We start from the raw sequence: 19,146 nt of genomic DNA, 5'->3' as shown, positions 1-19,146 counted from the left end.
GTTCTTTAGTGATACCTTAATCTTTTACTCATTGTTCTATAGTGATACCTTAATCTTTTACCCATTGTTCTTTAGTGATACCTTAATCTTTTACTCATTGTTCTATAGTGATACCTTAATCTTTTACCCATTGTTCTTTAGTGATACCTTAATCTTTTACCCATTGTTCTTTAGTGATACCTTAATCTTTTACCCATTGTTCTTTAGTGATACCTTAATCTTTTACCCATTGTTCTTTAGTGATACCTTCATCTTGTACCCGTTGTTCTTTAGTGATACCTTCATCTTTTACCCATTGTTCTTTAGTGATACCTTAACCTTTTACTCATTGTTCTATAGTGATACCTTAATCTTTTACCCATTGTTCTTTAGTGATACCTTAATCTTTTACTCATTGTTCTATAGTGATACCTTAATCTTTTACCCATTGTTCTTTAGTGATACCTTCATCTTTTACCCATTGTTCTTTAGTGATACCTTAATCTTTTACTCATTGTTCTTTAGTGATACCTTAACCTTATACCCATTGTTCTTTAGTGATACCTTAACCTTATGCCCTTTGTTCTTTAGCGATACCTTAACCTTATACCCATTGTTCTTTAGTGATACCTTCATCTTTTACTCATTGTTCTATAGTGATACCTTAACCTTATACCTATTGTTCTTTAGTGATACCTTAATCTTTTACTCATTGTTCTTTAGTGATACCTTCATCTTTTACCCATTGTTCCTTAATGATACCTTAATCTTTTACTCATTGTTCTTTAGTGATACCTTCATCTTTTACCCATTGTTCTTTAGTGATACCTTCATCTTTTACTCATTGTTATATAGTGATACCTTGACCTTACACCTATTGTTCTTTAGTGATACCTTAATCATTTACTCATTGTTCTTTAGTGATACCTTAACCTTATACCCATTGTTCTTTAGTGATACCTTAACCTTATACCCATTGTTCTTTAGTGATACCTTAACCTTATGCCCTTTGTTCTTTAGTGATACCTTAACCTTATACCCATTGTTCTTTAGTGATACCTTAACCTTATACCCATTGTTCTTTAGTGATACCTTCATCTTTTACTCATTGTTCTATAGTGATACCTTAACCTTATACCTATTGTTCTTGAGTGATACCTTAATCTGCTACCCATTGTTCTTTAGTGATACCTTCATCTTTTACTCATTGTTCTATAGTTATACCTTAACCTTATACCTATTGTTCTTTAGTGATACCTTTATCTTTTACTCATTGTTCTTTAGTGATACCTTAACCTTATCCCCATTGTTCTTTAGTGATACCTTAACCTTATACCTATTGTTCTTTCATGATACCTTAACCTTATACCCATTGTTCTTTCGTGATGCCTCAATCTTCTACCCATTGTTCTTTAGTGATACCTCAATCTTTTACTCATTGTTCTATAGTGATTCCTTAACCTTATACCCATTGTTCTTCAGTGATACCTTAACCTTATACCCCTTGTTCTTTAGTGATACCTTAACCGTATACCCATTGTTCTTTAGTGATGCCTCAATCTTCTACCCATTGTTCTTTCGTGATACCTTAATCTTTTACCTATTGTTCTTTAGTGATACCTTTATCTTTTACTCATTGTTCTTTAGTGATACCTTAACCGTATACCCATTGTTCTTTAGTGACACCTTAACCTTATACCCATTGTTATTTAGTGATACCTTAACCTTATACCCTTTGTTCTTTAGTGATACCTTAACCTTATACCTATTGTTCTTTAGTGATACCTTTATCTTTTACTCATTGTTCTTTAGTGATACCTTAACCTTATACCCATTGTTCTTTAGTGATACCTTAACCTTACACCCATTGTTCTTTAGTGATACCTTAACCTTATACCCATTGCTCTTTAGTGATACCTTAACCTTATACCCATTGTTCTTTAGTGATACCTTCATCTTTTACTCATTGTTCTATAGTGATACATTAACCTTATACCTATTGTTCTTTAGTGATACCTTTATCTTTTACTCATTGTTCTTTAGTGATTCCTTAACCTTATACCCATTGTTCTTCAGTGATACCTTAACCTTCTACCCATTGTTCTTTAGTGATGCCTTAATCTTTTACCCATTGTTCTTTAGTGATACCTTAATCTTTTACTCATTGTTCTACAGTGATTCCTTAACCTTTTACCCATTGTTATTTAGTGATGCCTCAATCTTCTACCCATTGTTCTTTAGTGATACCTTAATCTTTTACTCATTGTTCTATAGTGATTCCTTAACCTTCTACCCATTGTTATTTAGTGATGCCTCAATCTTCTACCCATTGTTCTTTTGTGATACCTCAATCTTTTACTCATTGTTCTATAGTGATTCCTTAACCTTATACCCATTGTTCTTCAGTGATACCTTAACCTTATACCCATTGTTCTTTAGTGATACCTTAACCTTATACCCATTGTTCTTTAGTGATGCCTCAATCTTCTACCCATTGTTCTATAGTGATACATTAACCTTATACCTATTGTTCTTTAGTGATACCTTTATCTTTTACTCATTGTTCTTTAGTGATTCCTTAACCTTATACCCATTGTTCTTCAGTGATACCTTAACCTTCTACCCATTGTTCTTTAGTGATGCCTTAATCTTTTACCCATTGTTCTTTAGTGATACCTTAATCTTTTACTCATTGTTCTACAGTGATTCCTTAACCTTTTACCCATTGTTATTTAGTGATGCCTCAATCTTCTACCCATTGTTCTTTAGTGATACCTTAATCTTTTACTCATTGTTCTATAGTGATTCCTTAACCTTCTACCCATTGTTATTTAGTGATGCCTCAATCTGCTACCCATTGTTCTTTTGTGATACCTCAATCTTTTACTCATTGTTCTATAGTGATTCCTTAACCTTATACCCATTGTTCTTCAGTGATACCTTAACCTTATACCCATTGTTCTTTAGTGATACCTTAACCTTATACCCATTGTTCTTTAGTGATGCCTCAATCTTCTACCCATTGTTCTTTAGTGATACCTTAATCTTTTACCTATTGTTCTTTAGTGATACCTTTATCTTTTACTCATTGTTCTTTAGTGATACCTTAACCGTATACCCATTGTTCTTTAGTGACACCTTAACCTTATACCCATTGTTCTTTAGTGATACCTTAACCTTATACCCTTTGTTCTTTAGTGATACCTTAACCTTATACCTATTGTTCTTTAGTGATACCTTTATCTTTTACCCATTGTTCTTTAGTGATACCTTAACCTTAGACCCATTGTTCTTTAGTGATACCTTAACCTTACACCCATTGTTCTTTAGTGATACCTTAACCTTATACCCATTGTTCTTTAGTGATACCTTAACCTTATACCCATTGTTCTTTAGTGATACCTTCATCTTTTACTCATTGTTCTATAGTGATACATTAACCTTATACCTATTGTTCTTTAGTGATACCTTTATCTTTTACTCATTGTTCTTTAGTGATTCCTTAACCTTATACCCATTGTTCTTCAGTGATACCTTAACCTTCTACCCATTGTTCTTTAGTGATGCCTTAATCTTTTACCCATTGTTCTTTAGTGATACCTTAATCTTTTACTCATTGTTCTACAGTGATTCCTTAACCTTTTACCCATTGTTATTTAGTGATGCCTCAATCTTCTACCCATTATTCTTTAGTGATACCTTAATCTTTTACTCATTGTTCTATAGTGATTCCTTAACCTTCTACCCATTGTTATTTAGTGATGCCTCAATATTCTACCCATTGTTCTTTTGTGATACCTTAATCTTTTACCCATTGTTCTTTGGTCATGCCTTAATCTTCTTCCCATTGTTCTTTTGTGATACCTCAATCTTCTACCCATTGTTCTATAGTGATACATTAACCTTCTACCCATTGTTCTTTAGTGATGCCTTAATCTTTTACTCATTGTTCCTTCGTGATACCTTTATCTTCTACCCATTGTTCTTTAGTGATGCCTTAATAGTGGGGCAACTTAGCATAACAATTGTGCATTTTGTGAGGAAAGCACCAAATTTGGCACACTAGTAGACTATCATATTATGAAAAGATCTGGATATTGGGCCATCTCAGATTCAGAGATTTGATTTTTGCAAAATTTGCAGATTTTGCAGATTTGCAAGCTGAGATTGCAACGCCAGGATTGCAACCATTTTAGCCATATATCGGCTTCCGGTCCGGTCTGGAGAGGACGCTGGCGTTACTTGTTCGCCGCTTCTCCGACTGGGCCATTGTACATCGTTTGCTTTTCTGGTGGTCGTGGCGGATTTTTGACCGTTGGGTCTGCCCTCTCCTCGGTCCCGGCTCTGCTCCTGGCTTCGCCTGCCCGGCTCCTCCACTGTTTCCTCAGGCCCGCACCCGTCGTTTGTGGCTGTTGTTTGCGGCGGTGGCTGTTGTTTGCGGCGGTGGCTGTTTGCCGCTGTGGTCTTGATTAGCGGCTGTGGTCGTTTGCCGCTGCGTTTGCCACTTTGCCTCCTCGACCTTGGCCTCGTACTCGTCCCTTCGCTCCTGCCTGGCATGGCTCTGAGGTACTCCGCCGCAAGGCTCCTTCTGCTCAGCACTGACTCCACCCCATCATGCATCTCTGCAATCAAATCCCACGGACTCCTGCGACGACCCAGATATATTCATAGAGGCTCCGGTCGTAAGTTTGTTTACTTACAAACAGGTCACTCCATTCCCGTACTCTGGTCGGCTCAGCGCACTCCCACTCATCGTCCCAGCGCACCTGGTCACAGCAACGCACACGATCGCACCTCCTGTCTGCAAACCCTGGCTAAATCACCTGAGTTCATCCCCACCATACAAAACAACATCAAGCTCACCCTGTTCAATACCCGGTCCCTCAACAACAAAAGCCTCATCCTGAACGACTACATTCTGGATAATAAACTGGACTTTCTCTGTCTCACTGAAACCTGGCAACAACCTCTGGACTACTTCGCACTCAACCTCACTACACCCAATGGATATTCTTACATCAATAAACCACGCTCAGAGGGCCGAGGTGGTGGAATTGCCGTAATTCACCGACAAGACATCAAGACCAGCCTCATCTCCATCTCGTCTGCTCCATCATTTGAACACCTGGCTTTTAAACTCTCTGGTCACACACAGTCAGTCATGGCTGTCGTCTACCGCCCTCCCAAACCACACCCATCATTCCTGTCTGACTTCTCCTACTTTCTGACCCAGCTATGTTCCCTCTCCCCCTCAATCCTCCTCCTCGGTGATTTCAATATCCACATGGACTCCACTGACTCCACAATAACCACTGACTTCACTGATTTACTCACCTGCTTTAACCTCACTCAACATGTCAACTTTCCTACCCATAACCGTGGTCACATTCTGGACCTTGTCTGCTCTACTGGATTAATTTTGCACCATCTCTCTGGCTCCGACCTCACTCTCTCTGACCACCTAGCCATCACTATGCCCATCAACATCCCCACCCCAGCACCAAGGCATTATCGCACTATCAACTTCCGTAAGCTAAACGCTCTTTCACCTACCTCATTCTCATCCACCCTATCTGAAAGAATGTCCACTTCTCCCTTCGTTGACCTCCACACCCCTTCTGACCTCACTGACTACTACAACCACACTCTCTCCTCCTGCCTTGACCAGCTTGCGCCTATAAAAACCAAAACAGTTTCTTTCACCCATTCCGCTCCCTGGTTTACCCCTGAACGCCGCCTGATGAAAACTCGTGCTCGCCAACTTGAAAGACTCCGCAATAAAACAGGTCTCACAATTCACTCCCAAGCCTACAAGGACCACCTACAACACTACAAAGATGCCCTCTCCCGTGCCCGCTCCGCCTACTACTCTCAAATTATCCACTCTGGCTCTGGAAACCCAAAAGCACTCTTCTCTACAATAAACAAACTCCTCAGCCCCCTGAACACCACCACCCAGTCATTCACAGTAGACAACTGCATCTCCTTCCTTTCATTCTTCCAAAGCAAAATTGACAACATCTACAACAGCTTAACCACCACCGCACCCGCTCCCCCTCAAACCACCTGCCCCCCCCCTTATCCTGCCAACCCCTGTCTCAATTCTCCCCAGTCTCCCCTACTGGCCTCTCTGAACTCCTCATAGGAATGAAAACTGCCACCTGCACTCTTGACCCCATCCCCTCCAGCTTTGTCAAGGCCTCCCTTCCTGCTCTCTCTCCACTTATCACTGCAACAATGAACTCCTCCCTGTCTACAGGCATCGTCCCACCATCCCTCAAAATTGCTGCTGTTACCCCCATTCTGAAAAAACCTGGACTCAACCCTGACACCCTAAACAACTTCAGAGCCATCTCCAAACTACCCTTTCTGTCAAAAGTTTTGGAACGCGCTGTAGCCACTCAACTCAAACATCACCTCTCTGCCAATAACCTGTATGAAACATTCCAATCCGGATTCCGCTCCAACCACAGTACTGAAACTGCTCTCCTCAAAATCACCAACGACCTTCTCCTCTCCTCTGACGCCGGCTACCTCAACATTCTCAACCTCAACCTCAACCTGGACCTCAGCGCCGCCTTTGACACCATCAATCACACCATCCTCCTCACCCGACTTGAAACCACCTTTAACATTACCGGCACTGCCCGCTCTTGGATCAAATCATACCTCTCTGACAGACGCCAGTTCATCTCCATCAATAACTGCAAATCCCCCACTGCTCCCCTCCCCCAAGGTGTCCCCCAAGGTTCAGTTATTGGCCCCCTCCTCTTCATCCTGTACCTGTCCCCCCTTGGTCACGTAATCCGCCGTCATGGTCTCCAATTCCACTGCTTCGCCGATGACATCCAGCTTTTCATCTCCACCAAGTCCATCTCCACCGCCACCCACTCTATCCTGACAAACTGCATCACTGAAATAAAATCCTGGCTTCAAATCAACTTCCTCAAACTTAACTATGATAAATCTGAAATAATCATCATTGGCCCAAAAACGCTCACCAAATCCACCCATAACTTTGCCCTCAACATCGACGGTTTCCCAGTATCCACCTCCTCTCACATCCAGAATCTTGGCATCATCTTTGACCAAACCCTCTCCTTCGACAAATACACTAAACAGATCACAAAGACAGCCTTCTTTCACCTGAAAAACATCGCCCGTCTCCGTCCATCCCTCTCCTCCACGGCTGCAGAAACCCTCATCCACGCCTTCATCACCTCCCGTCTGGACTACTGCAACAGCCTCCTCTATGGTTCACCCTCAATAATCACCAATAAACTCCAATACATTCAGAACTCCGCTGCCCGTCTACTCACCCATTCCCGGACCCGTGACCACATCACCCCCGTCCTTTACAAGATTCACTGGCTCCCCATCCCCCAGAGAATCCAGTACAAAATCCTCCTCTTGACCTACAAAGCCCTCCATAACCTGGCCCCATCCTACCTGGCTGACCTCCTCTCCAGACACACTCCCACCCGCAACCTCTGCTTTGCTGGTACCAACCTCCTGACCCCCCCCCCCCCCCCATCCGGACCAAATTCAGATCCTGGGGGGATAGGGCCTTCTCCATCGCTGCTCCCACCCTCTGGAACTCACTACCTCACACCATCAGAGACTCCTCCTCACTCACCACATTCAAAACATCACTCAAGACCCACCTGTTCAACACTGCATTAAACATTTAACCCACAACATTTAACCCCTGACTATCTCTTCTCCTTCTCCTTCCTTTGCTTTGATTATTTACCTATTGATTTTTGTCTTTTTGCACTTGTTTTTTGTACTCTGTCAAAGCGTCTTTGGGCTTCTTGAAAAGCGCTATATAAAGTAAATGTATTATTATTATTATTATTTTATTAGACTTTTTTTTTTTTTTTTTTAAATGAAATTGTAAAGAAAAAATTTTAAATAAAATTTTTTTAATTTTTTTTTACTTATTATTATTATTATTGTTTTTTAGTGCTACCTTTACCTCCTACCTATTGTTCGTTAGCAATACCTTAACCTTTTACACATTGTTATTTGGTATAACCCTAATCTTCTGCCCATTGTTCTTTAATACCTCAACCTTCTCACCCTTGTTCTTTCATGCTTTACTATTCCACTCTACCCATTGTTCTTTACTATCTTAACATTATCCCCATTGTTGTTTAATATGCTAACCTTTGACCAATTATTCTTTAATGTCTTAATCCTCTTCCCATTGTTCGTTAATACCTTTACCGTCTCACGCTTGTTCCTTAATGCCTTACACTTCTACTCTACCCGTTGTTCTTCCATGAAGGTCTATTTGTCTTTTAACAAGAATTCCATAATTTTGTGAAAGTTGTCGATCATCTACCAGGTTATTTGTGATCGTCATTTGGCTCATCACATCCACTTCACATGTAAAATGATGCGAGCTGGTGTTTTGGGTTGATCGGGTGATTCCCCATGTATGCAGCAATGGCGGGAGCATTTCTTGCGGTCTTCTTGTTGGCCTTTCTTTACGAGGCTCTCAAGGTGTTTCGTGAGATCCTTCTGCGTAAGTCGCACATCAACATACGTTACAACAGCATGCATGTCCCGGGTCCACAAGGAACGATGGTCATGGAGACGCATAAATCAGTCGGGTGAGGACCTCGCACCAGGACCAATGAAACTCCATGTGTGAATGTGTGTATGATTTTTAATCGATCCTTTTTGTAAATTATTAGTACCGACACCACCCAAGGGGAGCGGAGCTAAGTGTTTCCGCCTCGCTTGTCTGTCTGTCTTGCTGTTTGTCTGTGAGCACGATATCTCAAAAAGTTATGGACGGATTGGGACGAAACCTGGTGGACATGACGTTGAGTGTGTGACAAGTACTAAATTAGATGTTGGTGAAGATCTAGATCTGGATTCTTCACCATTGAGAGATAGGACCAAAAACGACTTACAAGACGGTATCCCAAAAGGTAATGGACAAGTTATGACAAAACTAGGTGGATGAGGTGTCAGGTGACAAGAACAAGCCAATTCGATTTTGGTTCAGATCCGAATCCAGATGCGGCTTATCAGTGGGATGAAAAAGGTAGACTGTTCAGTCTGGCAGAGTGCCTGTTCTAGTTTAAATACTCAATGAGCAATGTTCTGGTTTCCTAGCAATAAGACTTCATTAGAACCCAAATATTGCTCGCTTTATCCCAGATACATTGGAATTACGTGAGCACAGTATGGGAAGAAAAGGGAGTAGCAAAGCATTGTGAAATACTAGGTTGTACCTGGTTAATAATGCTGTACTAACAGTGGTGTACCCGTGTGCGTTGCATGCCAGACAGAGGATGCTCAGCTGGCCGCACCTGCTGCAAACTTTCCTGCAGGTGTTACAGGTGGCCACGAGTTACGTGCTGATGCTGTTGTTCATGACGTACAATGGCTTCCTTTGCATTGCTATTTTGCTCGGTAGTGGCACCGGGTACTTCGTTTTCAGTTGGAAGAAAGCCATTGTTGTGGACATTACAGAACACTGCCACTAGACTGTGGGGCCTGAATAGCATGTGGAGCAGGAGATCGGGTGTAGATGGTGGATGGGAATGATGAGATGGGATTGATGGAGGTGGTGTTGGGTAGGTGAGGTTTTGGGGGTGAGATACCTTTGTGAAGATAAAAGGAACATGGAACATGAAGCAGGTGCATTTCCACTGGATGTGGATAAATAGAGATGATCGAAGTTGAAAGATCAAGTACTTGGCTGAGAACATTCCATAGATATTATTCTTTTAAACGTTTACTGTCCATATTGATTCTTCTTTTTTTTTGCAATTGTCTTTATGTTTTGCTATGCATTATGTTTTGCACTCTGTCAAAGCGTCTTTGGGCTTCCTGAAAAGCGCTATATAAAATAAATGCATTATTATTATTATTATTACTGTGAGATTTTTCACCTTTTAAATGTATCACAGCATGGAGGAGAAAACAATGGTTCGGATTCCAGCTAGGTGGCTATCACCCATTATTAGGGTGAATCGTTCGCATTGCGATACAAGCATGAAATGTGGCGGTGATGTTTCTATATAGACACTCCTTCAATTTACTCGATTAGCCAACTCGAACTTCAAAATGGCGGCAATCTTTTTCAAAATGACCGCCAGAATTACTAAAATGTGCCATAAACTTTTTAATATTTAATTTAGGATGTTATTTGAATTTTTTAATTATTTTTAATTTTTATTGTTAGAATTTTACCTAATTAAGAGAAATTGAAAATTTTAATGACTTTTTTTTATAGATAATATGTGGTTCTGTCATTTTGGATTGATACTCGTACGTCCTAAGTTCAATATTAAATAGTGGGGCAGCTTAGGTAGTGGATGGGGACATGCCGGATAAAAGCACCAAAATTTTATCAGGCAATCTTCAGGGTCCCAGCTATGATTCTATAACCGGCGCCGGTTCTAGAATTGAAGCTTAGATGCTGAGAAATGCACCCGAGACACCTAATTTTCAAATATTGTTTTAAAATACTTCTAGATGTTCGATTTTAAAAACAATTACACCAAAATGATCGGAAAAGACTATATTTCTCATTTCTGCAATAAAAACATTTCTTTTCCAAAAACCAAAAAAAACCAAAATTTCCAAAATTTTCCCAAAGAAATTTCATAAATAATAAAAATTTTCAAATAAGAGTGGTCATATCGCTTGGCGCCGGTTATAGAATCATAGCTGGGACCCTGAAGATTGCCTGATAAAATTTTGGTGCTTTTATCCGGCATGTCCCCATCCCTTTGAAATTCGGTGCTAAGCTGCCCCACTAAAAAGGTTTATGGCACATTTCAGCAATTTTGGCGGCCATTTTGAATAAAATTGCTGCCATGTTGAATTTGGATTTGGCTAATCGTCTGGATTTAAAGAGTATCCATATAAGAACATCACTGCCAAGTGTCTAGCTTGTATCGCAATGTGAACGTTTTCTTGCATTAGCCGCCGAGCTTTTAGGTGAGGGGGGAGGGGCGTTTGGATTAAAGATTACTCAGGTACAACAAGGTGTTGTCTTAAGATGCACAATCAAATCAACTTTTTTTTAAATTCAAAATGGTGAACCCGGTATTCCCAATTGTTGCAGGTGTGATGTCTGTAATGGCTTTTGTCATGATATCTGCAGCATAGTTATCTACCTTCAGCTCACAATGCTACCTGATGACTCCCTGCCCCCCTCCCTTCTCATTCCCCACCTACCGACTCACCTGTGCTGCCACGCGCCATTCAATAAATGAGTGGTCAAAGTTAATAAACATTAATCACACAACGAGTTCATGTCTATCTCCTGTACATCTCGATCATGTATGTCTCATTGGATCATCCTGGAGAAGCCAGGGTTGTTGCTCTCGACACCTCAAAGGCTTTTGACAAAGTGTGGCACAAGGGCCTCATCCATAAGCTAAAGTCATATGGCATTTCTGGAATATTGCTTGATACAATCTCTGACTTCCTTGCAAATCATCAAATCGTTGTGGGACATGAGGGTCAGTGGTCCCCTGTCCATCATCATCATCATCATCATCATACTAAAATACACCATTTCGTGTCTGTCTGTCTGTCTACCTGATGAATTTTTGACGCCAATACATTCCATCCTTACTTATCCAATCTCAACCAAACTTGACATGATGACGAGTTACATAATGAAGGTTGTAGTGTATTCATTTGTCCCCCTCCCCAAGTGGGTTTTCTCCCCCGAGCGGGTTTTCCCCACCATTGCTGTCAATGGGTTGCGTGTTGAGGTGTATATCCATGTTAAGTTAGCTTTATCGTGGCGTTTTTCCAAGGCCGCTTCGAATAACAAAACTAATGATAATAGCATAATATTAATGTTATTACAAAACAATATTAACACCATTAGTATCCCACCCCCCCCGCCCCCCAAAGTATTTTTTCCTCCTTGAACAAATCGAGTCAACGTTTATAAATAGCTCATCATCGCATTTCCGTGGGAGCAACGGCCTCTACCCACTGATCTCTACAACCACTGGATAGCACATTGGCTGATCGATCTGACGCCAAACGTACGAACCGGCCGCCATCTTAACCACTCGCATTGATTCTCCAAGAAAGCTTGCGTTAACACTCCTGCCAATACATACAGACTTGGCATTTAATATGGAATTTTTTTTTCTTTCTTGACTTGGGTTTACTTTCTTAACTCAGTATATCAATCTGGCGAGTTTCTTTTTCACTTTGGTGATTTCTTTGTTAAAAGAACCGTGTCACTGATTGTCTGTCGCAGCAAGAAGTCAACAGCAGGATTATATCACAGGTGTCGTGGCAAAATGTACAGACAGGTGCATTTGACGATTGGTTTCACAGTCGGGTATACAAGGGTTGTTGCGTTCTGCATTAGTGGAAAACAACTGCTGCACGTCTCCAAAAGTTATTGCCGCTTCCTCTGGAGATGGTCCGTCAACTCGACAATGCTGTTTGTCATGGAGTGGTGGCTTTACGAAATTACGGCATGAAACAGCGTGCTATTGCTCGGCAGTATGGCATCACTCAAGGTCAGGTGTCAAAGATCCTGAAACGAAATGCTCAGAGGGGTGTCTCTACTCCAATACCGAGGCCAGGATGTCCCCGCAGAACCACAAGGAGGGATGATCGCCAGCTGCACCGGTTAGTCCGCAATGGCCGTACCAAGTCAGCTAATCGGCTTAGGGCTGAGTGGCAGCAACTGACAAATGTGCCTGTATCCAGAAGCCTCGTCAACCAACGACTGGTTCAAGCAGGCTATCGTGCCAGGTGTCCCCTGAGAAAGCCACGCCTGACCAGACAACATCGCCAGCGCCGATTGCAGTGGGCCAGAGAGCACCGTCAATGGCAGCCAGGACACTAGAATCACGTGACCTTCAGTGATGAGTCTAGATTTCTGGTCTATCGTCAAGATGGCCACGTCCGAGTGCGCAGACAAGTGCATGAAGCCCACAACGAAGATTGTATGGTGCCAAGAGTCCAAGCTGGAGGTGGTGGGGTGACCGTTTGGGCTGCTTTTCATGCAGGGGGCAAAACTGACCTGGTTGTTCTGAATGGAAACCTGAACCAGTTCAAGTACAGGGCCATTCTGGAAGAAACATTGCTTCCATTTGCTCTGCAGCCTTTCGAGGGAACTTTGTCTTCCAAGATGACAATGCACGGCCTCATCGTGCTCGCATGATCCAACACTTTCTTGCTGACCGTGGTGTAGAGCATATGGAGTGGCCTGCCATGTCCCCGGATATGAATCCGATAGAGAACTTGTGGGCAGAATTAACGCGTCAAATCGACAACTTGGACCAGCAGCCTGCCTCTGTGCGTGAATTGCAGCAGGCTATTGTCACTGCATGGCAAGCGATTCCTGTCCAAACCTTGGCAAATCTCGTGAACAGCATGCCTCAACGTGTACGTGCTCTCCTGAATGCTCGTGGGGGTTACACGAAGTACTGAACTGTAATTTTACTGCCCGTAATCCCAGTCGTAATTTAACTTTTGTTTTTGTTAAAAAATTTTTTTGGCTAATGTTCAAAATAAATAAATACTTCGGGAAAACGTCCAGAAGTTTAACACAGTACTGTCCATGAATTGAGTTCGATATCAGTTTACATCACTTTCAAGGATCAATTTATTTGTTTAAAAATGTCAAATGTAGTTTTTGTTTCTTTTAAAGGTCACATTAACAAAAGCTAGAATAATTTCAACATAATTCCAATGAACTTTTGGTTCTAAGACATCTTGAAAAGTAAGTTCACCCCTAGAAAAAAAAAATTCCATATTAAATGCCAAGTCTGTATATAATTTTGATTCGTTATTACTATAAATGGACTCAAGATGCCTTCATGTGCTGCGGTCAACTGTACAAATAGGCAGTTCAAGGGTTGCAATCCAACATTTCATCTGTAAGTATAATAAAGTTACTGTAAATGAGACTGTTTAGAGTTAATAGCGTGCAACACATGAACGAGTTAGATGTTTGTACAGACCCATGTGTAGATTCCCTTATTAGTTGCTGTGTAAAAAAAGTTCTATATTTTAGATTTACATTACAATCTAACTTTTAGTTAGGCTACTTTAAAACAAACAGCTTTAAAACAAACAAAACCCAGATCATCGTGTGTTTGTACTCGTTGACATCTGTCACATGCTGAAGCTGATAAGAAACACACTGGCGGCAGGTTGGGTCATAACTTCACCTGATGGCGGCAAGATCAAATGGACTTACGTGAAGGAGTTGCACAAACTTCAGGAACAAGAAGGACTTCGCCTTGGCAATAAACTGAAGGCGCAGCACACATGGCCTGGGAAAAGCAAAAAATGAAGGTCAACCTTGCTGCACAAGCCCTGAGCAGTCGTGTGGCTGATGCAATCGAGTACTGCAACAAGGATCTCAAGCTTCCACAGTTTCGTGAATCAGAAGCCACGGTCGAGTTCATTCGGACCATCGACCACCTGTTTGACATCATGAACTCACGTAATCCTCTGGCACGAAAGTACAAGTCTCCGATGAGAAAGGAAAATGAGCATCTTTGGAAAGGATTCCTTACATATGCTTGCACCTACCTCACCACCCTCACACATGCAGATGGGCAGCCAATGTGCCTCACCAGGAGGAAAACTCCATTCATCGGATTTCTAGCTGGAATGAAGAGCTTGCAGGGCCTGTTTGATTCTCTTGTTAAATGCGATGAGCCCAAGCTTAAATACTTGCTCACCTGCAAGCTCTCACAGGACCAGGTCGAACTGTTCTTCTGTGCGGTACGGTCAGCCAATGGGACAAACAACAACCCAACAGCTGGACAATTCCAATCCACCTACAAGAGGCTGCTGGTTCGTCATGAAATCAAGGGGATGGGAGGTAATTGCATCGCGCAAGACAAGACACCGATCCTTCATGTGTCCAGTGTACTTGTCGGCCATGACAGAGAAGGCCGCATCACCGATGGGAGCGACATGTTTCTTATCAGGAAATATGACTTGGAAGATCGGCAGCCATGTAATGAAGACCATGATTACATTGATGCACCTAACATCCCTCCCTCGTCTCCAGTGCTACATGATGCTACAGGATACATAGCAGGCTACGTGTCCGTATGGTAAAGAGACGCACACCTTGCCTTGAATGTCAACAGGTTCTGACTTCAAATGGGATGGATGCTGGTGGACGCCTCTTGAAGAGAAAGAATCGGGGTGGCCTCATCAAATCTTCTGATGATGTGGTGAAGGTGTGCAAATCTACTGAGCGATGCCTCCAGAGACTGCTCCGTACAACAGACGGTGCTCTACCTCGGTCTGAAGGGATTGCATCTGCCCTACCGACGGCCGTTCTGCATGATGTCGGATCTCAATGTTTGTTTGCACAGCTGAACGATCACATGTTCGACAGTCCGCCAGACCACAATCACGTGTTTGTGCTTATCAAGTGCATTGCAGCATGTTACATCAAGATCCGGATGCATCACCTTGCCAAGTGCTTCACTGAGAAGATAACAGGACCCAAACTACGCAAACAATAATTGTCAAAGCTCATGTTATTTAGGCATGAGTAGTTCGAACTATTAGCAGCTTTCATGAACAAGGAAACTACCCGCATCCCATTACCATGGATGGACGTGCAGGATAACCTTTTAGATATTTTATATAAATCACTCCATCGATTGACTTTGTCAATGCAAACCAAAAGCTTGCAAGTCGAAGACCCACAGCAAATGTAGGCATATAAATGCAACTTGAGTCCCCCTGTGGCAAGTCGCTGTAATGAGAATAGCCTCAGTTGATAGCTCATTGTACCAGTACAATAGTACTCCTTTAAATACCAACGTTGCCAAAGGACGATCAATTACAAATTGCCTTTTATTGCCGCAACTGTACTTTTTGCCTTACATATTGCCTTTTATTGCCACAACTGTACTTTTTGCCTTACATATTGCCTTTCATTGCCACAACTGTACTTTTTGCCTTACATATTGCCTTTCATTGCCACAACTGTACTTTTTGCCTTACATATTGCTTTTTATTGCCATAACAGTACTTTTTGCCTTACATATTGCCTTTTATTGCCACAACGTTACTTTTTGCCTTACATATTGCCTTTTATTGCCATAACAGTACTTTTTGCCTTACATATTGCCTTTTATTGCCACAACTGTACTTTTTGCCTAACATATTGCCTTTTATTGCCACAACTGTACTTTTTGCCTTACATATTGCCTTTTATTGCCATAACAGTACTTTTTGCCTTACATATTGCCTTTCATTGCCACAACTGTACTTTTTGCCTTACATATTGCCTTTCATTGCCACAACTGTACTTTTTGCCTTACATATTGCCTTTTATTGCCATAACAGTACTTTTTGCCTTACATATTGCCTTTTATTGCCATAACAGTACGTTTTGCCTTAAATATTGCTTTTCATTGCCACAACTGTACTTTTTGCCTTACATATTGCCTTTCATTGCCACAACTGTACTTTTTGCCTTACATATTGCCTTTCATTGCCACAACTGTACTTTTTGCCTTACATATTGCCTTTTATTGCCATAACAGTACTTTTTGCCTTACATATTGCCTTTCATTGCCACAACTGTACTTTTTGCCTTACATATTGCCTTTTATTGCCATAACAGTACTTCTTGCCTTACATATTGCCTTTTATTGCCACAACTGTACTTCTTGCCTTACATATTGCCTTTTATTGCCACAACTTTACTTTTTGCCTTACAAATTGCCTTTCATTGCCACAACTGTACTTTTTGCCTTACAAATTGCCTTTCATTGCCACAACTGTACTTTTTGCCTTACATATTGCCTTTTATTGCCACAACTTTACTTTTTGCCTTACAAATTGCCTTTCATTGCCACAACTGTACTTTTTGCCTTACATATTGCCTTTCATTGCCACAACTGTACTTTTTGCCTTACATATTGCCTTTTATTGCCACAACTGTACTTTTTGCCTTACACATTGCCTTTTATTGCCATAACAGTACTTTTTGCCTTACATATTGCCTTGCATTGCCACAACTGTACTTTTTGCCTTACATATTGCCTTTTATTGCCATAAGAGTACTTTTTGCCTTACATATTGCCTTGCATTGCCACAACTGTACTTTTTGCCTTACATATTGCCTTGCATTGCCACAACTGTACTTTTTGCCTTACATATTGCCTTTTATTGCCATAACAGTACATGTATTCCTTAAATGATTTTTAAGATTCCTTCTTCCCCCCCCCCCCCCCCCCCCCCCATTTACTACTGAAAAGAGTTTACTTCTGACAAGAAATAAGAATGGAAATAAATCACTAGAAAGTAATTACCTTTTTTTAATTACTTTTATTCAGCAAAGAAAACAAATTACCATTCAATAAGAACTGTTAGTGGACGCCATTACTGATCTCGTCTGCAAAATGCTGCAACATTAACAGCATTGTTTTGTTTTGAAGAAGGAAGCAAATGTTTGGGACTCGGTGTAGTGGGAGACATTTTTTTGATGATTAAACAAGTTGATGTTGATGTAGGCCTCTATTACGAGAATACAATTTGAAACTATAGTATAAGGGATTTGATATTGTAGCGGCTGCCGCTGGGGTTACACAATCGCCTTGCACCTATCAAGGACGCGGAGCGATCACCAGGCCGGGCTCGTCCAGGACGCCCGGGCAGGCCCGCGCTCGACTTGCCAGGCCTCGGTCGGGACGCCCGGGCAGGCTCGCCCTCGGCTTGCCAGGCCGCAGCCGGCCCGCGGGGCCACGCCCCCTGGCGCCAGGCCTGGGCAAACCCCCTGGCGGAATAGATATATATTGCCGACCGTAAAACGTTTTTCCCAGAGTGCCTGAGTGTTTGATTCTAATAAAGCAGCTCAGATGAATTCAAGCTTTTTGTCGCGTCCATTCTTTCGATCGACGTGGGAGCCACAGCTCCTTCATTGGTGACCTACCGACATGGACACGGCAGTCGCCCTTAAACTGCCTACCTTCTGGGAGGCTCACGCGGCGGTTTGGTTCGCACAAGCGGAGTCCCTGTTCGCCCTGCGGGGCATCACGGCGGACGACACCCGCTTCCACCACGTGGTCGCTGCGCTCGGTTCAGCCACCGCAGCCCGCGCCCTGAGCCTCCTCGAAAGCCCGCCAGCCGCGGACAAATACGGCGCGATTAAGAAGCTTCTCCTCGATGCTTTCGCCCTCCCAGCGGCGGAACGCGCACGGCGCCTGCTCGATTTGCCGGAGCTCGGCGACACGCGCCCTTCCGAGCGAATGGACTACATGCTTTCGCTGCTCGGCGAGCACTCTCCGGCATTCCTGTTCCGGGAGCTGTTCCTCCGTCAGCTGCCTAACCCGGTACGCCTCGCCCTGGCAAGCACGACGATCACAGATCCCCGGGCCCTTGCCAGAGAAGCCGACAAAATCTCCGCCGCGGGACAGCGCATCGCAGCGGCGACATGGGACCCGCCGCCGCCTGATGCACCATCCATGGCGCCCGAGCACCCGGCGCGTTCGACGGCCGAACTGCCGACGCAATTGGCGGCCGCTATACCGAGCCGACCACGTTCAGCACGACGTCCGAAGCCTCCACCCGACCAAGCGTGGTGTTCCTATCATGCCAGGTTCGGACAGAAGGCCCGGACATGCCGACCCCCGTGCACCTTCGGCGGGTCGGGAAACGGCCAGGCCGGCGTTCATTACCTGCCATGAGCGCCGGCCACAGTCACACGGGCAACTTACTGTTCATCACGGATAAAGCGTCCGGACGGCGCTTCCTGTGCGACACCGGCGCCCAAGTGAGCGTCATGCCCGCCTCTGACCAGGACAGGCAATCCGCGGTTTGCGGCCCCTCCTTGGTTGCGGCCAACGGATCGACTATCCGCACCTTCGGCCCGCGCAACGTCACCCTCTGCTTCGGCGGCCAACGCTTCGCTTGGACGTTTGTAACCGCCAACGTGCCCATGGCTCTGCTCGGCGCCGACTTCCTCTGCGCACACGGACTGCTGGTGGACGTCCAACGGCGTCGTTTAATCAACGCTGAAACCTTCAGCTCCCTGGTATGCACATTGAGCAGCTCCGCGCCGACCGAGCTGGCATGCACCGTCCCGGCGGCGAACGAGTTTGCTCGCCTGCTCGCGGAGTTCCCGGCCCTCACGCGGCCGACGTTTTCGGCCGTCGCAGTACGGCATGGGATCGA

The 19,146-nt window shown here is 43.3% G+C and overlaps 1 protein-coding gene across 2 annotated transcripts in view; it reads left to right on the top strand.

Annotated features, from left to right (window-relative positions):
• The window catches only part of LOC137422918 (high affinity copper uptake protein 1), a 29,564-nt gene extending 18,307 nt beyond the window's left edge, over window positions 1–11,257 (top strand). For both annotated transcript variants that reach the window (XM_068109578.2, XM_068109577.2), the window contains 2 exons: window positions 8,429–8,597; window positions 9,281–11,257. In XM_068109578.2, the coding sequence (XP_067965679.1) occupies window positions 8,429–8,597; window positions 9,281–9,482 (371 nt within the window). In that variant the 3' untranslated portion in view covers window positions 9,483–11,257. The remainder of the gene's footprint in view (window positions 1–8,428; window positions 8,598–9,280) is intronic.
• The last annotated feature ends 7,889 nt before the right edge of the window (window positions 11,258–19,146 follow it).

Source organism: Myxine glutinosa, chromosome 3 (genome assembly GCF_964187855.1).
Source record: "Myxine glutinosa chromosome 3, kmMyxGlut1.1, whole genome shotgun sequence".
Lineage (NCBI taxonomy): Eukaryota > Metazoa > Chordata > Myxini > Myxiniformes > Myxinidae > Myxine > Myxine glutinosa.
The sequence above is the reverse complement of the archived record's forward strand: the minus strand, read 5'-3'. Positions and strand labels throughout refer to the sequence as shown.